At 40.3% G+C, this 25,527-nt stretch overlaps 1 protein-coding gene across 1 annotated transcript in view; it reads right to left on the bottom strand.

The window, feature by feature from the left end:
• Positions 1 to 25,527, bottom strand: part of LOC140467296 (mitogen-activated protein kinase 13-like) — a 74,510-nt gene that overhangs the window by 10,908 nt on the left and 38,075 nt on the right. Inside the window, exons 6-9 of the mRNA XM_072563561.1 lie at positions 15,182 to 15,229; positions 11,830 to 11,944; positions 8,070 to 8,141; positions 7,122 to 7,201 (exon numbers count right to left, since the gene is read on the bottom strand). Coding sequence (XP_072419662.1) covers positions 7,122 to 7,201; positions 8,070 to 8,141; positions 11,830 to 11,944; positions 15,182 to 15,229 — 315 coding nt within the window. The remainder of the gene's footprint in view (positions 1 to 7,121; positions 7,202 to 8,069; positions 8,142 to 11,829; positions 11,945 to 15,181; positions 15,230 to 25,527) is intronic.

Raw genomic sequence — 25,527 nt, 5'->3', positions numbered from 1 at the left:
ATTAAACGTTTTACTTATGTTTCCTTATTTGTATTTATAAACTCAGTTATATTTCACTGCATTTAAAATTGTTCATGAACTAATGTAACTGCACTGCATTTTTTTTTAAGAATTGCATTGAAAGTACTTCCTTAATATTTTTAGAAATGGTAACCAGGTGTTGCTTTAATAATACAGTTGAAAATGAGTTCATCACTTAAAACAAAAGTATTTAGTCTACCAGTTTTGAATTTCACAATTTTAAGTAATTGAAAAAGACTTTTTAAAAAACATACAGAAGCATTTGCTAGTTTTGAGAGCGTTCGAAAGGTACTCATTAGCGCTCTTTTGCACAAAATGGCTTCATTTCAGATGTCTCACACAGGGAAGCTCATGCCTTCAATATACTATCTGGGCCAACATGACACCAATTGTTAAAGTTCACTTGAGAATGTAACTTTTAAAAAGGTTTTGCAATTTACATATGAAAGAACTGAAACCAGCATGGTCATTCTAACAGATGAGAGACTTAACAAACAATCCAGGTCTTTTTCAATATATAATTTCAGCTACATTATACTGTAAACTTTTGCTATAAATTCTGTGTCTTACAATCTTATACTCCACAACCACTTGATGAAGGAGCAGCGCTCCGAAAGCTAGTGCTTCCAATTAAACCTGTTGGACTATAACCAGGTGTTGTGTGATTTTTAACTTTGTACACCCCAGTCCAACACCGGCATCTCCAAATCATAATTTCAGATGCTTCTTCTAAGTCTCACACTTAGGCGCAATAGCAGAAACTTACCATGGGCTGAAATTTTCCTTTTTTTTCTGCCTAACTGTAAAGGTGTTAATGTTGAGTTGTTGACAAATATGCTGGGGCCACCTGAAAACTGATAGGCAACAAAGGCAAGTATGTGATATGATCAGGCACCCAGATACAGGTCCTCAGGCTTGTCAGTCAAGGTCTGCTTTAGATGGGATCCAACAGTGAGAAGCTAAGTGACTTTTATCTTCTTCCAGTCATAGAGTCATAGAGACGTACAGCACAGAAACAGACACTTCAGTCCAAATCATCCATGCCAGCCAGATATCCTAACCCTATCTAGTCCCATTTGCCAACACTTGGCCCGTATCCCTCTGAACCCTTCCTATTCATATACCTATCCAGATGCCCTTTAAATGTTGTAATTGTACCAACCTCCACCACTACTTCTGGCAGCTCATTCCATATGCACAACACCCTTTGCATGAAAACATTGCCCCCTTAGGTCCCTTTTAAATCTTTCCTCTCACACCCTAAACCTATGCCCTCTAGTTCTGGACTCCCACACCCCAGGGCAAAGACCTTGTCTATTTACCCTATCCATGCCCCTCATCATTTTATAAACCTCTATAAGATCACTCCTCAGCCTCCGACACTTGAGGGAAAATAGTTCGAGGGAGAAGGTGATCAGAAGATGTCTTTCAGGGGCCAGCCCCCATCCAGCACCCACACATGTGCACACACACATACACAAACGTAGCTAGTAGGTTGCTAAGCCAGTAGGTTCCTCTTGCTTTCTACTCTAGCCACTTTCCTTGCCCTGTAGGAAGTTAGGTGATCAGAGATGTGGCAGGTTGAGGGCCTTAATTACGTAACCAATAATTGCTGGTAAGTTGAGAAAGTCGCCCATGAATCTTCTCATGGAATGACAGAATCCCTAAAGTGCAGGAAGAGGCCATTTAGCCCATGAAGTTTGCAATGATTCTCCGAAGAACATCCTACCTAAATTCATCTCTCCACCCTATCCCCACAATCATGCATGGTTAATTCACCTAGCCTGCATGTCCCTGAATGTTGTGGGACAATCCAGCATGGTCAATCCACCTAACCTGCACATCTTTGGACTGTGGGCAGAAACCAAAGCACCTGGCGGAAATGCATACAGACATGGGAAGAATGAACTAATTCCATACAGATAAGGTTGGAATCAAGCCTGGGTCCCTGCCGCTGTGAGGCAGCTATGCTAACCACTGAGCCACTATGCTGCCCATGTTTACATGCAGAACTGGTGAGAACAGTTTCTCTCCAGGGCAAACTCATCCAATTATTTTGTCTTCTTGCTAACTCTAAAATTCTATACATGGGAAGGGTAAGTTTTCCCGCATAAAAAAGGGACTTATCTTGGGAGTCGGGCTTCCATTTTGCCAGAGCGGTGAGGATAGAAGGAGGAGTGAGGCGAGAGCTGCCAGGAAGGTAAGGGTTTAATTTATATGTGGGCAGTGGCTAAACCCGAGATACTACACGTGTAGTATCTCCCTCCCGCTCCCCTCCTCTAACCAGAAGAAAAAGACCCTGTAAGGTAAGGCTTTTATTTCTTATCTTTCTTTTTCATTTATTTAAGTGCATTGTTTGGTTTCAGTTAGTTCATATAAAGCTAAGCTTACAATGAGTGGGGACCTCAGACCTGTAGCATGTGACTCTTGCTTGATGTGGGAGCTTAGGAACATGTCGGACGTTCCTGACTCTTACACTTGCAAGAAGTGTGTCCAGCTGCAGCTCTTGTTTGACCGCATGACGGCTCTGGAGCTGCAGATGGACTCACTGTGGAGCATCTACGATGCTGAGGAGGTCGTGGATAGCACGTTTAGTGAACTAGTCACACCGCAGGTTAGGATTGCTGAGGGAAACAGTGAATGGGTGACCAAAAGACAGAAAAAGAGTATCAAGGCAGTGCAGGTGTCCCCTGTGGTTATCCCCCTCCATTACCATTTTGGATACTGTTGGGGGAGACGGCTCACCAGGGGAGGGTAGCAGTTGTCAAGATCATGGCACCATGATGGGCACTGCTGTTCAGAAGGGTAGGAAAAAGACTCGTAGGGCCATAATCATAAGGGATTCTATTGTGAGGGGAGTAGATAGGCGGTTCTGTGGCCGAAAACGAGACTCCCGGATGGTATGTTGCCTCCCAGGTGCTCGGGTTAGGGATGTCACCAATCGGCTGCAGAGCATTCTAAAATGGGAGGGTGAACAGCCAGTTGTCTTGGTGCACATAGGCACCAAATGATATAAATAGAAAGCATGATGAAGTCCTGAAAGAAGAATTCAGGGAGCTAGGAGAGAAGTTAAAGGGGAGGACCTCGAAGGTAGTGATCTTGGTGCCACGTGTTAGCCAGCATAGAAATGAAAAAATAGGCAGGATGAACACGTGGCTTGAGAGGGAGGGGCACGTGAAGGAGGGAGGGGTTCAAATTTGTTGGACATTGGGACTTGTTCTGGGGAACACAGTACTATTACAAAAGGGACGGTCTACATCAGAACCAGACCAGAACCAATGTCCTTGGGGGAGTTTTTGCTACTGCTGTTTGGGAGGTTTTAAACTAGTGTGGATTGGGACTGGGAACCAGAAGAGAAAACAAGTAGGCAGCGAGGTGGAGACTGGAGACTGTAAGAATTATGAAGATAGTATTAATAAAGGGAAGAATAGGCAGAGAGCAGGTGAGCACAAAAGAACTGGTGGCCTGAAATGCATCTACTTTAATGCAAGGAGTATAGTGTGTAAGGAAGATGAACTTAGGGCTTGGATTGGTGCCTGGAATTATGACATTATTGCCATCACAGAGACTTGGTTGAAGGAAGGGCATGATGATTGGCAACTAAATGTTCCAGGATATAGACACTTCAGACAGGAAAGAAAGGGAAGTAAAATAGGGGGTGGAGTTACATTGCTGGTCAGGGATGATATCACGCCTGTGCTAAAGGAGGACACTGGCGGTCTTGGGTAGTGAGGCATTATGGGTGGAGCTGAGAAATAAGAAGGGTGCAGTTACATTGTTGGGGCTGTATTACAGGTCTCCCAACAGTGAGCGTGAGGTCGAAGAACAAATATGTAAACAGATTATGAATAGATGCAGAGGCAATAGGGTAGTAGTGATGGGAGATTTTAACTTTCCCAACATTGACTGGGATACACTTAGCGTCAGAGGTCTGGATGGAGTAGAATTTGTACGAAGCGTCCAGGGGAGTTTTCTAGAGCAATATGTCAATAGTCCGACGATGGAAGGGGCCATATTGGACCTGGTACTGGGGAACGAGTCAGGACAAGTGGTAGAAGTTGTGGTGGGGGATTTCTTTGGGAACAGTGACCACAATTCTGTAGGTTTTAGAATACTCATAGATAAGGAAGAGAGTGGTCCTCGGGGAAGAATACTAAACTGGGCCAAAGCCAATTTTATCAAAATTAGGCAGGAGCTGGGAAATGTGGATTGGACGCAGCTATTTGAAGAGAAGTCCACATTTGAGATGTGGGAAGCTTTCAAAGATAGGTTAACGGTAGTGCAGGATCGGCGTGTCCCGTTGAAGGCAAAGGATAGGAAGGGCAAGATTCATGAACCGTGGATGACAGGAGAAATTATACGACTAGCCAAGAGGAAAAGGGAAGCATACATAAGGTCGAGGCAGCTAAGAAAAGAATGGGTCCTGGAGGAATATTGGAAGAGTAGGACAAGTCTTAAACAAGGAATTAAGCGGGCGAAAAGGGGTCATGAAACAGTTTTAGCAAGCAGAATTAAGGAAAGTCCCAAAGCATTTTATTCTTATATAAGAAGCAAGCGGGTAACTAGAAAAAGGATTGGTCCACTAAAGGATAATGAAGGAAGGCTGTGTGCCGAACCTGAGAGAAGGGGTGAGATTCTGAATGATTACTTTGCATCAGTGTTCACTGAGGAAAAGAACATAATGAATCTTGAGATTAGAGATAGAAGTTTGATTAGTCTGGATCACGTTTGCATAAGTAAGGAGGATGTGTTGGGTATGCTAGAGGTTATTAAGGTGGACAAATCCCCAGGACCGGATGGGATATATCCCAGGTTGCTGAGGGAGGTGAGACAGGAAATAGCTGGGGCCCTGACAGATATCTTTGTGGCATCCTTAAACACAGGTGAGGTGCTGGAGGACTGGAGGGTAGCTTATGTTGTCCCCCTGTACAAGGGTAGTAGAGATATTCTGGGTAACTACAGACCAGTGAGCCCGATGTCGGGTGGTGGGGAAGTTGCTGGAGAGGGTACTAAGAGATAGGATCTATTTATATTTAGAAAAAAATGAGCTTATCAGTGATAGGCAACACGGTTTTGTGCGGGGGAGATCGTGCCTTACCAACTTAATAGAGTTCTTCGAGGAAGTGACCAAGTTGTTAGATGAAGGAGTTGATGTCATATACATGGACTTTAGTAAGGCGTTTGATAAGGTTCCCCATTGTAGACTAATGGAGAAAGTGAAGTCACATGGTGTGCAGGGTGTTCTAGCTAGGTGGATGAAGAATTGGTTGCGCAACAGGAGACAGAGACTAGTAGTTAAAGGGAGTTTCTCGAAATGGAGAAAGATGACCAGTGGTATTCCACAGGGGTCAGTGTTGGGGTCACTGTTGTTGTAATATACATAAATGATCTAGAAGAGGGCACTGTTGGTATGATCAGAAAGTTTGCAGATGACACAAAGATTGTGGAGTAGCAGAAAGCATAAGGGACTGTCAGAGAATACAGGAGAATATAGATAGCCTGGAGAGTTAGGCGGAAAAGTGGCAGATGGCTTTCAATCCAGACAAATGTGAGGTGATGCATTTAGGCAAATCTAATTCTAGAGCAAATTATACAATGAATGGAAGAGCCTTGGGAAAAGTTGATGGGCAGAGAGATCTGGGAGTGCAGGTCCATTGTACCCTGAAGGTTGCTGCACAGGTGGATAGTGGTCAAGAAGGCATATAGTATGTTTGCCTTCATTAGACGGGGTATTGAGTATAAGTGCCGGCAAATCATGTTATGATTGTACAAGACATTGGTTTGGCTGCATTTAGAATATTGTGTACAGTTCTGGTCACCACATTACCAAAAGGATGTGGAAGCTTGGAGAGGGTGCAGAGACGGTTTACGAAGATGTTGCCTGGTATGGAAGGTGCTAGCTATGAAGAGAGGTTGAGTAGGTTAGGTTTATTTTCACTAGAAAAATGGAGATTGAGGGGGGGACCTGATTGAGGGTTACAAAATCATGAAAGGTATAGACATTGTGGATAGAGACAACCTTTTTCCCAGGGTGGAGGCTTCAATAACCGGAGGTCACACTTTCAAGGTGAGAGGTGGAAAGTTTAAGGGGGATACACGCGGCAAGTACTTCACACAGAGGGTGGTGGGCGTTTGGAATGCATTGCCAGCAGAGGTGGTAGAGGCGGGCAGAGTAGATCCATTTAAGATGCGTCTGGACAGATGCATGAGTAGGTGGGGAGCAGAGGGATACAGGTGCTTAGGAATTGACTGACAGATTTAGACAGTACATTTGGATTGGCTCAGGCTTGAAGGGCCGAAGGGCCTGTTCCTGGGCTGTAAATTTTCTTTGTTCTTTCTTTGTTCTTTATGGTGATAAATTCAATATGGAACCTGGTCAGTTTTGAGCTGGCATTGGCTTTGGAGTATTTTTAAATTAATGCAAAATATTACGGAAACTGGATTATGCTGCATGTAATCTGTGTTGGAAGTTCCTTGATTAGATTACATTACAGTGTGGAAACAGGCCCTTCGGCCCAACAAGTCCACACCGACCCGCCGAAGCGCAACCCACCCATACCCCTACATTTACCCCTTACCTAACACTACGGGCAATTTAGCATAGCCAATTCACCTGACCTGCACATCTTTGGACTGTGGGAGGAAACCGGAGCACCCGGAGGAAACCCACGCAGACACGGGGAGAATGTGCAAACTCCACACAGTCAGTCACCCGAGGCAGGGAGGCAGGAATTGAACCCGGGTCTCCGGTGCTATGAGGCAGCAGTGCTAACCACTGTGCCACCGTGCCGCCCCTCTTTTGTATGGTAGGGCTAATTTTCCATGAATTCTACTGGAAATATCAGTGTAAACTAGCTGAGATTTATGGTCCTTGTGTTGAAGTTAACCAAACTTGTAATCTTAACAGATGCTCAATGACAAGTCTAACAATTTCTCTTTAAAGCAAATGCTCAAGCATTTATAGTTCACCTTTAAAACATTCAAAATAAATCTGTGAACAATATTAATAATGGAATAAAGTACTGCAAAATCTAAATGTTCTGTATCTAACTGAGTTTGATGTATGGGCAATTTGTAAAATGACAGAAATATTGTATTACCTCAATGCTGTCTAATTTTTGAATGAAATCAGTACCAGGAGTTCCTGTTACCTTCATAATCTGTGCTAGCTGATCAAGATCTAGCTCTTTTGGTCAAGAATCAACACTAATAAAACAAGCATTTATCAAATACTTAATTTGTCTGAAATTGTCAACAAAAGTAGGTTAAATAATAATATGCCAATTTCTGACACAAACACATAGTACAGTAAGTGGTAGAGAGACGTGGAATAACCTGCCTAAAAACCTTTGTAAAAAATAAATACCCAAGTTAAACAAAGCACCCGAATCAAAAGGAAATACAAAATGTCCAGAAAGCAATTAATAACAGTTTCATTGTGCAGAAATGGAGTAAAGAAAATAATTAATAGAAGTACAACCCACAAGTGCAAAAAACAGGGTGTTATATATTTCTCAGTGTTTCCCAGATTATTGCATTCTTGAGTTGATAACAATTTTCTGTTCCAATTTATTCACTTTTCTGCAGAAAGCCTGGACACATATTGGTTTATGGGGTTCCATGATTCTGCTGCAGCATCAGATAGGTCCTGTTTCAGATTCATATTACATTTAGCATTGGTCCATGCAACATTTCTTCACCTCAACAAAACAATTGTGTAAATGTACATTAAGTGCCTACTCTTCACCTATGGTTTATTTTACAAAAGAGTGAATGGCAAGTTAAGTTCAGGAGACCATATTGCCAAGTCAAGTTATCCCCATGAGCCATCGACACATGTAGACCGTTCAGCAGGGATTACTGGACAGCAATTTATTAAAGAAATACAGGCTAATTTGTTCATTCCTTACCCAGGGGCATGGACAAAAATGTTGCATCTTAACCATAACCTGTTAAAGATCAGCACAGACCAGATATTTGAATTTGATACTTTCTAGATCTGCATGGCTCACAATAGTGTTACATCATGACAGCATGATAAAGGATACAGTCTTTTCCTTTGAACAGTATCTTGCCAGTGATCATTTCAGCAAAAATACAACCAACAGACCAAATATCAACTGAAATTAAAAACAAAAAGGGGAGAAGCTGTTATCTGCATTCTTTAGGTTGTAAAATAAACCAAACACTGTTTGGTATTTTGGATCATACGTTGCATCCAGATATTTCAACCAGAGTTATGTTTGATAAACTCTATAAATCAGAACACAATACAACAATAAAGGATTACAATTAGTTAATTACAGAAATAAAAGTTCTCCATTTACAGTATCAAAATCTACCCGTGCTAGAAACCTGAAGGATTTTACACCTCAACTAATACATGATCTTTTTTTCAATTATAGGCTTGATTATTCTGACATATTCTTGACTGGCCTCCCAGTTTTAACCTTCATTAACTTAAATTAGTCTAAAACTCCGCTGACTGCAGCCTATCTCATAGCAAGTCCTGGTCATCCATCATACCTGAGCACATTGATGTACATTGGCATCTACTTTAGTAACAAAATAGATCTAGTCAAGCTATAACGTGCCTCCACACAAAAGGATGAATTTCCCATCATTGGCAGACTATCTTCAGGGAACCTTCATCATGCATTCAGAATTGGGTTCAGGAACAATTAGCACCCTTTAATTGGATTGGATTGGCCTAACATTCAATAATTAAAACAAATTCCAGAGGAGTTGATTTACTACTGCCTTTTTGGGATGGGAATAAATGCTGCCATGCCAGAGTCACTCACATCCTGAAAACATTTTGTTTTTTAAAAAAGTAGGATGTTCTGCAAAGTACTGCAGCATATCACATCTTACTGCTTTTTTTGTCTTATTTGCTTGTCAGCCTTATAAAGGAATATAATTATGAATTGGCATCCATACCTAACAGAATTTAGTTAGCCTTCCACAACTTGGGCAAAGGGTTTGCTGCAAGCACTCACAGCAGGCATCTGTAATTGGTTCTATAAGTCTGCATTACATTACTGCTTCAGTGTCTAATGAGTTCAGAGAACATTATCCAAAAATCAAACAGGAAATGGAATAAATCAGCTGAGGGGGCAAAAGAATGAGTCAAACGAAGACAGATGACATTATATACATAATATAAACTGGCAATAGTTTCAATGTCGATTGCTGAAAAATGATAGAATTATCAGGAAGTGAGCATTTTAAGACATAGAGGGTCATAAAATCTTAAATGCAACATAATCTTGCTGACTGTGTGCATTGCTGAGCCACGGAATCTTAATGTTATGGCTCTTAATGTTATGATCATAAAATATCTTTTATAATCAGGAAAATCTTCCTGCCCAACAAAAACCTTGTGTTCGCTTAGGTTAGTTACATTTTGCTCAGTCAGCAGCTAATTCAATTTCAAACAATTTTAATAGCATTAAAGAATACCATACATGCAATAATACTTCATATTTAACTGCAGAAATAATAAAAATTACAATCAGGAATTGTACCAATGCAAGAAATATGTATATACAAGAGTTTGACACTTGAACAAATACAATCTTTCATTCATAGACCTGACGATTCCAGCATGTTTGTGCCCAGCCTCTCACGTTTGACCCTCTGTTAACTTAAGGGAATCCAAAACTCTGCTGCCCATGACCCAACACAGAAAGTCCTGTTCATCCAGCACCACTGTGTTCACTTACCTACACTGACTCCTTGCTAACCAATGCTTCAATTTTAAAGAATCATTGGTGAGCCTAACATCAGTGGTAGGGAAGCTGTTGGAGAAGATACTGTGAGACAATATTTATTCATGTCTGGAAATGAATAGACTTGTTAGCAATAAGCAATGTGGGTTTGTATGGGCAAGATCATATCTCACCAACTTGATTGAGTTTTTGAAGAGTTGACAAGAATGAGTGATGAGGGGAGAACAGTGGATGTTGTCAACATGGACTTCAGTAAGGTATTTGATAAGGTACCTCATGACAAAAGGTAGAATTTCATGGGATCTGGGGTGAGCTGGCAAGATGGATATAAAACTGGCTTTGTCATATAAGACAAACGGCAGCAGTGGAAGGATGCTTTTTGGAATGGAGATCAGTAATTAGTGGCATTCCACAGGGAATAATGCAGGCATTTTTGTTGTTTTGAGTGCAGATGGTCTGATTAGTAAGTTTGTGGATGACTCCAAATTTGGTGAAGTTGCAGGTCGTGAGGAGGATTGTCAAAAGGATACAATGGGATATAGATAGAATTGGGCAGATAAATGGCAGTTTAATCTGGACAAATGCAAGGTGGTGTATTTTGGAAGATCAAATTCAGGTGCGAATTATACAATAAATGGCAGAACCCTCAGGAGCACTGACATACAGAAGGATCTGGATATACAGGTTCAGATATACAGATCTCTGAAAGTGGTAACACAGGTGGATAAGGTGGTCAAGAAGGCATACAGCATGCTTACCTTCATCAGCCATCAAATATAAATCTTGGCAAGTTACGTTACAGCTGTATAAACCTTTAGTTAGGTCACATTTAGAATATTGCATGCAGTTCTAGTCACCACACTACCACAAGGATGTAAGTGCTTCAGAGAGAGTGCAGAGGAGGCTTACCTGGATGTTGCTTGTTCTAGAGGGTTTTAGTTATGAGGAGAAGTTGGATAAATAGGAATTGTTTTCACTGGAAAGACGGAGGCTGAGGGTGACATGGTAGAGATTTACAAAATTATAAGAGACATAGATAGGGTGGATACTCAGAGGCTTTTTCCCAGAGTGGAAAGGTCAACTACAGAGGGCACTGGTTCAAGATGAGAGGGGAAATGTTTAGAGTAGAAGTATGGGGAAAACTTTTCACACAGGGGTTGGTGAGTGCCTGAAATGCACTGCCAGTGGAGGTGCTGGAAGCAGGCAAATAAGCAATATTTCAGGTGACATGTGAATGGGAGGCAAATAGAGGGAAAGAAACTGCATATGGGCAATAAGTAGTGAGTCTAAAGAAGAATTGGGAATCAGAGCGGGTTTGGTGGGTTAAAGGGCCTGTTCCTGTGCTGTACTGTATTGTACTTATTTCAATTCCCTCCTTAGCCTTCAGCATCTGTAAGGAGAGAAAACAGCTGATGTTTCGAGTCTAACTGACCTTTTAGCTTTGACAAAGGGTCAGTCAGTTAGACTCGAAACATCAGCTCTTTTCTCTCCTTACAGATGCTGCCAGACCTGCTGAGGTTTTCCAGCATTTTCACTTTTGGTTTCAGATTCCAGCATCCGCAGTAATTTGCTTTTTTCCCTCCTTAGCCTTGCCCCTCTGTAATCTCCTACAACTTCACAATCCTCAAAGATATATGTGCTCCTCTAATTCTGGTATCTTGAGAATTTCTGATTCGAAGCAATTCACCGTGTCATGTTTTAGATTACAAAGCCCTAAACCCTGAAACTCCCTCCCAAAATATCCACCTCTCTCCCTCCTTTAATACATTCCTTAAGACATGATGTTTTGATCAAACTACTACTTCCACATGGTTCATATCAAATTGTGTTGGATAATACTCCTGTGAAGCATATTAACAAGTTTATCACATTACAGGTGCTATGCAAGTGCAAAATTTATCATAATTTGTATTTACAGATGTTGAATAACCTGCTATATATTTCCAGAATTTACAGTTCTCAACTTACAACCATGTCCTTTAAACTTGATATAAAAAAGGCTTCAATTGTGCCATGATGGAATTATTTTAACCTGGACATTAATTACTTTTTGTGATTAAGCATGATAGGGACTCACCGGTCTGAGTATAGTGCCTCCAGTTCAGAATGACCTCAGGTGCACGGTACCATCGTGTGACCACATATCCTGTCATCTCCGAATCTGTGTGTCTAGCGAGACCAAAGTCAATGATCTGTAGTGTCAAGAAAATATACAGGTCCCATTTGAATTATATCTTTCTGGTTAAGTAAAATTCTTTTTCTAAAAAAAGTAACCAACTACTAGAGTATATCACGTGCCAGTTGTTTATATGAAGTTCATTATTTAAAGTTTTCAAAAACTTTGAAGCAATGAACTTTCTGAATCACAAAAAGAAGTTCTTCTCACTTTTTTGATCAGTAGAACTGACCCAGTGTTTTAGCTGTCTATGAATGTGGATACTAGTCTATTCAGTTCTGGCAGGATAGTGGTAAAGTAAGGATGATCAATGTTTGACTTAGAGTCATAGAGATGTACTTCTATCAATGTTTGAATTTCATCAACTGATTTCACTGCCTGGGACTTACATGGACTAAAAAGATTTTAAAAATTAAGATAGAGACTTAAAAATTGACCACAATGATCATCTGACCACAGGCTAACCAATGTTCCAGGAAACCAAGATTAGATTTTTAGATTAGATTAGATTAGATTACTTACAGTGTGGAAACAGGCCCTTCGGCCCAACAAGTCCACACCGCCCCGCCGAAGCGCAACCCACCCATACCCCTTACCTAACACTACGGGCAATTTAGCATGGCCAATTCACCTGACCTGCACATCTTTGGACTGTGGGAGGAAACCGGAGCACCCGGAGGAAACCCACGCAGACACGGGGAGAACGTGCAAACTCCACACAGTCAGTCGCCTGAGGCGGGAATTGAACCCGAGTCTCTGGTGCTGTGAGGCAGCAGTGCTAACCACTGTGCCACCGTGCCGCCCACACCAACTTGGAATTAACAAAATCATCTAAACTGAATTTAACATACATTGTTGTTGAAGAGATTGAAACACATCATATATGAAGACTCAAATCTCCTAATTTTAATTTATGCCTGTATGATAAGTTTTACATTTTGGAGAAAAAAATCTGCCTAAAATTATTCAGCTTGGAAACAATGACTCTAAACATGAAGAATGCATTTTTGAGGTGAATTTGAGGCAGACCACTGGAGGTAGATTTGTAAACAGCACAACTAGAAAAAGCCTCTCAAAGCAACCACTAACAGCACAAATTGTTGAAACATCCGAAAACCAAATACTCAAAGGCATCACTAACCACCTCAGGATACCCCTGAGGGCATTAAACTGAATATTCTTATATCATCCTTTTTGTACTAGATATTACTCCCTTTTTAGCTTTGAGCCTGTGATTGTGATTGTGTATGTATTTGATATTCTGTCATCATTATTTGTCTAAGGTTTAGCAAGAAACAAAATGATTCTTCGTTTCACTCAGGAAAAAGTCTTCTTGTTTTGTTTCCTTGTAGCTAGAGAATTAATTAACTGCATTTTAATAAAAGTGAGGTCCAGCTCCATGGAAAAAAAAATACATTTTTGTTGTGACTAACCATGGCAGTCTAGAAAAGCAGGGCAGATCTAACTCTCCCCATTTGCTTGTAACAATTGAACTAAAGCTAAGGACAGGTCCACAAATTGAAACATGTCATACCTGCCACCAGTGAGTTGGCCTTTTGACAAAATTATGATAATACACACACATTGTTGGAGACTGAAGTTCTTTTGCCTAACAGTTCCCCCTGTTAAAGATCTCTGGTAGTCTATATGAGATTTAACAATAACAATCTTATGTATTGTGCTTGGACTGGTTCATTGAGTAACAAGGGCTGTCTGCACCTTTGAAATCATATCAAACTATGAAACATGAAAAGGAAATATGAGAAAAGGATGAGAGGAGTTGGAAGGATAATGTAAGATCATAAAAACATGGGACCAGGAGACCAGACATCCCTTAAACCTGTACCTCTAGTCAATAAGAGTTTTGATAGTCTGGTTTTGGTATTAACACTATTCCACCTGTACCCAAACCTCTAGCTACCCTATAGTTCAATTATCTATTTCAGCCTTGAAGATTTCAATTGCCCAACCTCCACTGTATTGAAATGCAGAAAATTCTGATAGGATGGATGCCAAGAGGATGGCTTTCCTTGTGGGGGTATATAGAATGAGTAGGCATTGTTTCAAAACAAGGAGTCATTCATGCTATGGAGATGAGAAGAAATGTCTTTTCTGGAAGTGTCATGAATCTTTGGAATTGTCACCCAGAAGCAGGTCACCTTTCATTCTTCTGAACTCCAATGAGTATAGACCCAGTCTTTCCTCAGAATAAAATCTCTTTTTTTCCCAGGGAATCAATCAATATATCTGCTCCTTCCACGCAAAGTAAATAATGCTGAATACCAAATGGAAGAGGAATATGTAAGAATATGTTGTTGACAACAGAAAATTAATAAAAGTGCCAGTGGCAACAAAATTAAATTTGAGATGGTCCCTTTTAGAAAACTACGGTAAAAAACACTATTCTTTTAGTAGTTATTCTTGAATGAGCAATGACAGATGATGTGGAAGAATTGAGAGATTTGGTGATTCGAGTTCACAGCTATTCAAGATAAGACCACTAAAAAACTAACTGGTTTTAAGGCAAGTGTTGGATATAAACATCAACATATTAAGAGGATGTGACACTGTAGGAAACATGTTGAGCCAATAGAGAAATACAGCAAAGATTTATTAGAATGCTGACTTTGTGAGGAAATACAAAAGTGAAGAAAAACTTGAAAATGGTTCTGTTTTTATTAACCAGAGGAAATTACTGAATGATTTATAGATTGCTTAAATTATGGATATTGAAATAGGGCAATGAGTTTTACAGTCCCATTATAGATTGTCAAGATTAACTATATATGGTAATAAAAAAATGAACCGGGAACATGTTGTCTTCACATAGAAGGTTAAGAGTTTGTGAAACATATTGCAAAGTTGGTGACTGAAAGAAAGATTATGTCAACAATTGGGGGTAGATTAGGTAGATGGTTAAAGGAAAGAGGAACAGTGCAATAGGGAACGAAAGCAAGCAGACAGAATAAGGACCACTGTTCAGGTTGAAAATAATCACCATCCTGAACTAAACGGTATATAAGGTTTGGTTCCATGTTATGTAACTACAAAATACCTATGTAAAGAAAATAGAACTATTTTTAGACAAAAGTTACATACCTTTCTGCACTCTACTGTTCGTCTACAACTACGTTATATTTTACAGTTAAATTAATTGTAATTTGAAGTTAAAAGTACATAAAGTTCAATTTAAAACCTCAGAAACTAGACAAAACTATATATATTTACAATTCATCAAAACAAAAACAATTACCTTCAAGCCACAATCTTTATTTATAGCCAGATTACCAGGCTTCAAATCCTAAAAGCAAAATTAAGTGTAACATGAATATAAATATTTTCTGATAGATTAATAAATATCTCAGTTACATTTGCTTTGTGACATGTAACTGTAACAATTATAAAATACTGTCAATTGGACAGAAACATCTTAAACGTCATTCTTAAAGCAATAAAAATCAAAATCTTTTGTAGAGTTATTGTTGCAAATGTTTTTTTAATGTGGTGTTGTGGTATTAGATACAATATCAAGTATTGATCTATCAAATAATTCTTGTAATGTATGAAAAGCAAAGGAGTGATCCAGCTCTTTCCTTATATCTTTGATCTGAGTCAGTGATGGGGACATTACAACACATGCCTGGTTTAAAATTTGCGCAGTTAACTATTAATTGGTGCACTCTCCATAGCAATGCTTCTACTCATCACAATCCATCTGCCAACCAATCAACACTCTCTTCGAATATAGTATAAATGTTGGATTGATATTCTTGTGAATTGTCCTGATGAATGCAAGATGAAAAGCTTCGACAAACTGTGTCTTTTTCAGCAATAAAGTTCTACTCTATTAAACAACTCTTTCATATAAGGTGCATACTATAGAATGTTATTTAGACTATATCATTATTTGAATATATAGTAGATGCAATAATGTGGGGTAATTTACATTGAATTTGTTATGATTCCCTAAGAGTCTGATAACTTCTAAAGTAAATTTGAATTTTCCAGTGACCAATGCAGTTTCTTACAATATTTAACATTTAAAGTTTGGGAGAAGATTTGTAGCTCGGGTGCTCATTGTTGTGGCTCTGTTTGCCAAGCTGGGAATTTGTGTTGCAGACGTTTTGTCCCCTGTCTAGGTGACATCCTCAGTGCTTGGGAGCCTCCTGTGAAGCTCCAAAGAACTAGCTCCACTACCATACATCAAAAACATTCCTGAACTGACAGCCAGACTACTGCGACCACTAGGACTCATAACAGCACATAAACCAACAGCCACTCTCAGATAACAACTCACCAGGACCCGATACCCAGCATTAGCAAAACCAATGTAGTGTACAAAATCCCATGCAAGGACTGCACAAAACACTACATAGGACAAACAGGAAGACAGCTAACGATCCGCATCCATGAACACCAACTAGCCACGAAACGACATGACCAGCTATCCTTAGTAGCCACACACTCAGATGAAAAGCAACATGAGTTCGACTGGGACAACACTACTATTATAGGACAAGCCAAACAGAGAACAGCCAGGGAATTCCTAGAGGCATGGCACTCATCCACAGATTCAATCAATAAGCACATCGACCTGGACCCAATATACCGACCACTGCAGCGGACAGCTGGAACTGACAACCAGAAGCGGCAGGTACAAATCACTATAAATGCGAGAGGAAACATCACAGAAGCGCTCCACAGGAGGCTCCCAAGCACTGAGGATGTCACCTAGACAGGGGACGAAACGTCTGCAACACAAATTCCCAGCTCGGCGAACAGAACCACAACAATATTTAACATGTTGTAAGTAATAATTTTCAACAGCAAACAGTAAAATTAAGAAATACTATTTCATCAACGAAAATAGCTTTGAAGTTGCCATGCTAACCTTAGTTTTTAATGGTAAGTTTCAGTCCTTTGGATTTTCTTTACAGCAAGTAAATGACAGGGTATTTTTTTAATCTATTATTCATCACCAGTAGATTACTTGTGTTTTCCAATCAAAGAAGACAGGGTATTATAATTATATAATCTGATGAACCTGTCCTGATCATTATGGTCTGCTACTCATCACAGTAAAAGCTGATTCTACCTTTATGCTTTAAAAAACACAACAATCACTGTTGCTACTGGAAACAGCCTTGGTTTGCAGAATATCAGCATGTTTCTTTTTATAAAAAGACTGTATCAAAGTGTCGTTCCAAATATCAATTTCACACTATTAAAACATGGTATATATATATATATTACTTGCTTAGGTAAGCATTGCTTTAACAAATGTCTTGACAAACCTTTCAGATTCACACTGTTATGACTATACTTGTTTCCTGTTCATCACTGGCTCTCAACATTCCCCTCTGATTTTGCTGCTCTTTTAGTTGGTGTTCTCGTCTTCCTTATTGTTTCTCAGTTCCAAACTTAATACTGAAGTGTTACTCATTTCTAAGGCTTTAAAATTGAGGATCTTTGCATTGTTTCAGTCTTTCTTAACCCCTCAATGTTTTAGGATTTTAAGATTCAAGCTTAGCATTGTCTGTTTAGTTTGTCTTGAATTACTTAAAATGCTTGTTTTTGCTCCAGAGACCTTGACCCTAAAATATTGATGTTATCTTTGTAAACAATAAATTCTACAACATTATAAAAAAAGCAATAAATATTGATTTCATTTATTTTAAAATGAAAGTGATATGCAGTTGTGCCAAAATATTCTCATCATCAACTCATCATTGTCAAGAATAGAGTACAGTCAGTTGTGATGTAATATGATAGTTCCGTTCTTATGCAACCTCGTGTAATAAGAAAATTGCGCAATGGCCGCGCCATTTAAACTAATGGGGCTGAAATCACATTCTAGCTAATACAGATTTAGACCATTATTTGCGTTCTACAAATAATGGTCTAAATTCTTCAATCGCGTTAAAGCCAATTCACGTTGAAGAAATACACATTATAACAGAACCGACTATATGTAGAAATGGGTCTTTGTCTGAGTGACAGTATGATAAGTTGAGTCCTGTCAGTGTTTTGACTTTTTAAAATTGGCCTCAATAATTTAGGTGAGACCAGTGAAGACATGATAACTAAATTCACAGACAACAACAAGATAGTTTGGAAATTATGTTGTGGAGACAACATGCAGGTTGCAAAAAGATAAAGATAGATGGAGTAAGTGAGAAACCTCCTTGCAGATGAAAAATAGTGTGGGAAAATGTGAAGTCATCTACTTTGACAAGAAGAATAAAATAAGGTAAGGATTACTTAAATGAAAAATGACTGCAAAGCTTTGAGAGGCAAAGGGATCTAGGTATTTAGTGCTCGAGTCACATAAACATTAGTATGCAGGTAATCAAGGCAATTAATGGAATGCTGATCTTTATTAGCAATGGGACTGAATATGAAAGTAAAGATGTTATAGAAGGCAATGCTAAGATCACATACTGAAAACTGTGTGCAGCTTTGGTCTCCTTATTTAAGGAATGATGTAAGCGTATTGGAGGTAGATCAGAGGAAGTTTACTGAGTTAATATATGGAATGATTTGGTTGTCTTAGAGTTATGCTAGAAACATTGACTCTCCTGCTTTTCAGATACTGCCTGACTGGCTGTGCTTTTCCAGTGCCACACTTTCCGACTCAAACTAGGATTGTTACCACTTGAGTTTAGAAGAGTGAGAAGTAACTTGATTGAAATGTATAAGATCCTAACAAGTCTTGATAAGGTAGGTATTGAAAGGATGTTTCCTCTTGTGGGTGACTCTAGAACTAGGGGGCATTATTTTTAAATCAGGGGTCACCTTTTAGAACAGAGATGAGGAGAATTTGGTTCCTCTCAGTGGATTGTGCCTCAGAAGGCGATGGAAGCATCAAATAATTCTAAGGCAGAAGTTGATATATTTTTGTTCGGCAGTGTAATCATGGTTATTTATAATAGATGTGACTCTGGAATTCAAAACTCAAACAGATCAGCCATGATCTTATTGAGTAATGGAGCAGACTCAAAGGGCTGAATGATCTTTCGCATTTTTATATATGGGAAGAATTGTGCTAAATTTGAAAATTAGTGAGCTTCTTTTTTAACAATTCGTTGGAAATTACCAGATCATACTACAGGTTGTTCAGTATAGTGCATGTTTTGTTAACAGGAATTCGCTGTAACACGATTGACAAATTGGGGACACTGTTTCTAAAGCGCGAACCTTTAAAATGTGTGTTGATCATAATGCAATTCTAGCCCCATTAGTTTCAATGGTGCTGCTATTACACAACTTTCTTATAACACAGGTTTGCATGAGAACAGAACTACTGCATTAAAGCAGAACTGACTGTATAGGAAAAAGCCTCTGTTTAAACAAGCCATTCCTTTGATGGAGGCTAAAATCCATTTGTCTTGGGCTAGGAAGATAGCAAGGAGATATTGAAAATCAAATAAATAATCTTTCTGAAATAATATGGTTTGGCAGTGTAACCTCCAACAAAATGCTACTGTCAGAAACATGATTTTTTTTAAAACTCAAATTTTGTGCAGATAGCTGTAACCAGGAAACGAGTTCCAAAATTGGCTAAGGATGGTACATGGTCAGATTTGGTGCATTAAGAATTGGCAAAGGCTATACTGGTCTTGAATATTGTACAAATAGATATGATAAGAATGCCCAGCATTGGCAATAAAATAACCTCTTGATGATAAATAGAGGGTGCTCTTTGGAAGTTGGGAATACAGGTCGAATTTTCCCATTTGCAGTAAAAATGTTGTGCCACATGAGATTCATGGTCTGTTTTGGCTCAGAACAACTTATCTCATGCATTTATCCTCTCTCCACTTAAGCAAGCAATCTGGCTCCTCAGTGTCCTTCTCAGGAAATCACACAGGTGGAGGTGCTCACCACTGTCAGAAAACTCTGTTGTTTTACAACACTGGTGCCATATTTAAAACCCACCTGCACACTATTTCAGACTCTGCATGCTAGAAACTCAGTTGGAAAGTGTAGCACAGCAGGTCAGGCAGCATCCAAGGAGCAGGAGAATCAATGTTTTGGGCATAAGCCCTTCATCAGGAATGCTAGAAACATATCCTCACATCACGATGCTCCACCATTACAATTCAAAGGAACTCCCCAGTTTACGGCCAGGTACCTGGAGACATTGTGGATGGGGTGGTTGAGGAGGACCAACCTTTCTGGGGACCATCACAGGAGGTCAAGCCACTCGGCCAAGTCAACCTCAGCCCAAATAGCTGCCCAATCAGTGCAGTGTTCAGGGTGAATTAGTTCCAAATCAGGGTGACATGTGACTTGCAAGTAGTGATATTGCCATTTAACTGTTGTCCTTGGCCTTCTACGTGGTAGAGGCTGGTAGAGGTGCCACCACAAAAGGCTGCTGCGTAAGATAAAGATGCATGGCATTATGGGTAATGTATGAGCACGGTTAGAGGATTGGTTAACTAACAGGAAGCAAAGAGTGGGGATAAATTAGTGCTTTTCTGGTTGGCAATTAGTGACTAGTGGTGTGCCTCAGGAACCAGTGTTGGGACTGCAATTATTCACAATTTCCATCGATGATTTGGAGTTTAGGATGTGTAGTATGTCAAAGTTTGGGATGACATTTTGGTAGACCAAAGTGTGGAAATGACTGTGAAACTTTGCCCACTCACTTAAACTATGTACGTCCCTTTGCAAAGGTCTGGCAGATGGAGCACAATGTTAATAATTGTGAAATCATCCATTTTGGTAGGAATAACAGTAAAAATAAAGATAATTTTTGAATGGTAAAAAATTGCAGCATGTTGCTATGCAGAGGGACCTGGGTGTCCTTGCATATGAATCACAGAGGGATGGTCTTCAGGAACAACAGGTAATTGAGAAGGCAAATAGAATGTTGTCCTTCAATGTTAAAGGGATTGAGTTTAAAAGCAGGGAGGTTATGTTGCAACTGTATAGGCTGCTGGAGAGACCACACCTGGAGTACTGTGTGCAGTTTTGGTCTCCTTACTTGAGAAAGGATATACCGGCACTAGACGGAGTGCAGAGGAGATTCTGGGGTTAAAAGGGTTGGCTTATGAGGAGAGACTGAGTAGACTGGGATTACATTCATTGGAATTTAGAAGAATGAGGGGGGATCTTACAGAAGCATGTAAAATTACGAAGGGAATAGATATGATAGAAGTAGAGAGGATGTTTCCACTGGCAGGTGAAACTAGGACAAGAGGGCGTAGCCTCAAAATTAGGGGGAGCAGATTTAGGACTGAATTGAGAAGGAACTTCTTCACTCAGAGGATTGTGAATCTGTGGAATTCTGTGTCCAGTAAAGTAGTCGAGGTTACAATAGTGCATATTTTTAAAGTTAAGATAGATAATGTTTTGAACAGTAAAGGAATTAAGGGTTGTGGTGAGAGGACAGATAAATGGAGCTGAGTCCATGAAAAGGTCAGCCATGATCTTATTGAATGGTGGAACAGGCTCGAAGGGTCAGATTGCCTACTCTTGCTCCTAGTTCTTATGTTCTTATTTGGAAGGTGCTGTCAAATGAGCTGTTGTGAGTCATGTAGTGCATTGCGCACGTTACACACTGCTGCTACTGTGCATTGGTCTTGGACAAAATGAATGCTGAAGGTGGTGATTGGGGTGGCTGTCAAGCAGAATTTCTTGTTATGGATGATGTTGAGTGACTTGAGTGTTATTGGAGCTGCATTCATTCAAACAAATGGGAATATTCCATCGCACTCCTAACTTCAGTTGCAGATGGTGGGCAGGCTTTGAAGAGTCAGGAGGTGAGTTATACGTCACAGAAATTCTAGCCTCTCACGTGCTCGTCTTGCCATTGCATTCATACAGCTATTCCAGTTGAGTTTCTGGTCAATGGTAGTCAACAAGATGTTGATAGCACAGGATTCAGTGATGGTAATAATGAATGCCAAGGGGTGATAATGAGATACTTCCTTATTGAAGATAGCCATTGCTGAGCATTTGTATAATGCAAGTGTTACTTTCTAAACCTGGATAATGTAAAGCAAAGGTTTACAACTGCAAATTATTCTTCTTCAGGACTGAAAGGGTTGAAACATTGTGCTTGTTATCCTGTAGATAATGGGGAAGCAGGAACGAGTGGAAACAATTATAAGGATTATTGTTCAGGTATTGCTACATTTGAACACTGATTGCTTCAGTATCTGAAGAGTTGCAAATGATACTCACCACTGTGCGCTGATGATTGCACATTGGTACCACTGACCTTGTGATGGAGGAAAGGTCATTAATGAAGTAGCTGAATATGCTTGGGCTGAGGACACTATCCTGAGGAACTCTGCAGAAATGGCCTAGGACTGAGAAGATTCCTCCCAAAAAAACAGCTATCTTCCTTTGTGCTTGGAATCCCTCCAATCAGGGGGAAATATTTTCTGATTCCCACTGAGTCTAGTTTTATTAGGGCTCTTTGATGCCATAATTTGTCAAGTGCTGCCTGGATTTAAAAACAGTTGCCATCTCTTCAATTTTTTTTGACTAGGTTTGGACAGAGGCTGTGATGAGGTTAGAAGCTGTGTGACCCTGGCTGAACCCATACTCAGCATTAGTAAGCAGGTTATTGTTAAGTGCTGCTTTACACCACTGTCAACAATACATTCCATTATTTTAATGATGATTGAGAATAAGTTGAAAGGGAGTAGTAATTGGCGAGGTTGGATTTGTCCTGCTTTTTGCATACAGCATATACCTGGGCAATTTTCCATTTCAAGTCACATTCCATTTCCATTTTGCAGGTAAAGGGACGGCTGGAAAATGGGAAGCCTTCAAAAATGAGATAATGAGAATCCAGAGAAACTATATTCCTGTTAGGGTGAAAGGAAAGGCTGGTAGGTGTAGGGAAAGCTGGATGACTAAAGAAATTGAGGGTCTGATTAAGAAAAAGAAGGAAGCATATGTCACGTATAGACAGGATAGATCAAGTGAATCCTTAGAAGAGTATAAAGGCAGTACGAGTATACTTAAGAGGGAAATCAGGAAGGCAAAAAGGGGACATGAAATAGCTTGGGCGAATAGAATTAAGGAGAATCCAAAAGGTTTTTACAAATACATTAAGGACAAAAGGATAACTAGGGAGAGAATAGGGCCCCTCAAAGATCAGCAAGGCGGCCTTTGTGTGGAGCCGCAGAAAATAGGGGAGATACTAAACGAGTATTTTGCATCAGTATTTACAGTGGAAAAAGACATGGAAGATATAGGGAAATAGATGGTGACATCTTGCAAATTGTCCATATTACAGAGGAGGCAGTGCCTAATGTCTTGAAATGGATAAAGGTGGATAAATCCCCAGGACCTGATCAGGTGTACCCTAGAACACTGTGGGAAGCTAGAGAAGTGATTGCTGGGCCCCTTGCTGAGATATTTGTATCATCGATATTCACAGGTGAGGTTCCAGAAGACTGGAGGTTGGCTAACGTGGTGCCACTGTTTAAGAAGGGTGGTAAGGACATGCCAGGGAACTATAGACCAGTGAGCCTGATGTCGGTGGTGGGCAAGTTGTTGGAGGGAATCCTGAGGGACAAAATTGGAGGTGTAGTGGACAGCGAAGAGGGTTCCCTCATATTACACATATTTGGAAAGGCAAGCACTGTTTAGGGATAGTCAACATGGCTTTGTGCATGGGAAATCATGTCTCACAAACTTGATTGAGTTTTTTGAGGAAGTAACAAAGAAGATTGATGAGGGCAGAGTGGTAGATATGAACGATATGGACTTCAGTAAGGTGTTCAAGAAGGTTCCCCATGGGAGATTTGTTAGCAAGGTTAGATCTCACGGAATACAAGGAGAACTTGCCATTTGGATACAGAACTGGCTCAAAGGTAGAAGACAGAGGGTGGTAGTGGAAGGTTGTTTTTCAGACTGGAGGCCTGTGACCAGTGTAGTGCCACAAGAATCGGTGCTGGGTCCAATACTTTTTGTAATTTACATAAATGATATGGATGTGAGCATAAGAGGTCCAGTTAGTAAGTTTGCAGATGACACCAAAATTGGAGGTGTAGTGGATAGCAAAGAGGGTTACCTCAGATTACAGCAGGATCTGGACCAGATGGGCTAATGGGCTGAGAAGTGGCAGATGGAGTTTAATTCAGATAAATGCAAGGTGCTGCATTTTGGGAAAGCAAATCTTAGCAAGACTTATACACTTATTGGAAGGTCCTAGAGAGTATTGCTGAACAAAGAGACCTTGAAGTGCAGGTTCATAGCTCCTTGAAAGTGGAGTCGCAGGAAGATAGGATAGTGAAGAAGGCGTTTGGTATGCTTTCCTTTATTGGTCAGATTATTGAGTTGGGACATCATGTTAGGGCTGTACATGACATTGGTTAGGCCACTGTTGGAATATTGCATGCAATTCTCCTTCCTATCGGAAAGATGTTGTGAAACTTGAAAGGGGTCAGAAAGGATTTACAAACGATTTACAAGATGATTAGGGGTTTAGATAGGGTTGACAGTGAGAACCTTTTTCCATGTATGGAGTCAGCTGTTACTAGGGGACACAGCTTTAAATTAAGGGGAGGTTAGTATAGGACAGATGTTAGGGGTAGATTCTTTACTCAGCGGGTTGTGAGTTCATGGAATGCCCTGCCAGTATCAGTGGTGGACTCTCCCTCTTTATGGTCATTCAAGCGGGCATTGGATAAGCATATGGAGGTTATTGGGCTAGTGTAGGTTAGGTAGGCTTCAGTCAGCGCAACATCGAGGGCCAAAGGGCCTGTACTGCGCTGTATTTTTCTATGTTCTATGTTCTATGTGTTGCCAGGGTTGGAGGATTTGAGCTACAGGGAGAGGCTGAACAGGCTGGGGCTGTTTTCCCAGGAGCGTCGGAGGCTGAGGGGTTACCTCATAGAGGTTTACAAAATTATGAGGGGCATGGATATGGTAAATAGGCAAAGTCTTTTCCCTGGGGTCAATGAGTCTAGAACTAGAGGGAATAGGTTTAGGGTGAGAGGGGAAAGATATAAAAGAGACCTATGGGTCAACCTTTTCACAGAGAGGGTGGCACGTGTATAGAATGAGCTGCCAGAGGAAGTGGTGGAGGTTGGTACAATTTCAACATTTAAGAGGCATTTGGATGGGTATATGAATAGGAAGAGTTTGGAGGGATATAGGCTGGGTGCTGGCAGGTGGGACTAGATTGGGTTGGGATATCTGGTTGGCATGGACAGGTTGGACCGAAGGATCTGTTTCTGTGCTGTACATCTCTATGACTCTATGGCTCTAAGTCATGGGATTGCACAGTTCAGAAATAGGCCCTTTGGGCCAATTCGTCCTTGCCGACCAGATTTCCTAAACTGAACTAGTCCATTTGTCTGTGTTTGGCCCATATCCCTTTAAATATTTCCCATCCATGTACAGTACCTGTTTAAATGTCTCTTAAATATTGTGATTGTACCCACCTCTACCACCTTCCCTGGCAACCCGTTCCACGTATGCACCACCTTCTGGGTGAAAACTTTGCCCGTCAGGTTCTTTCGCCTCACACTTTAAACGTATGCTCTCTAGATATGGACTCCCCCTACCTGTGAAAAGATCCATTCACCCTATGTACACTCTCATGATTTTATAAACCTCTTTAAGATCACT

This window comes from Chiloscyllium punctatum, chromosome 45 (assembly GCF_047496795.1).
Source record: "Chiloscyllium punctatum isolate Juve2018m chromosome 45, sChiPun1.3, whole genome shotgun sequence".
Lineage (NCBI taxonomy): Eukaryota > Metazoa > Chordata > Chondrichthyes > Orectolobiformes > Hemiscylliidae > Chiloscyllium > Chiloscyllium punctatum.
Note: the sequence above shows the minus strand (reverse complement) of the source record. Positions and strands in the feature narration are given on the sequence as shown.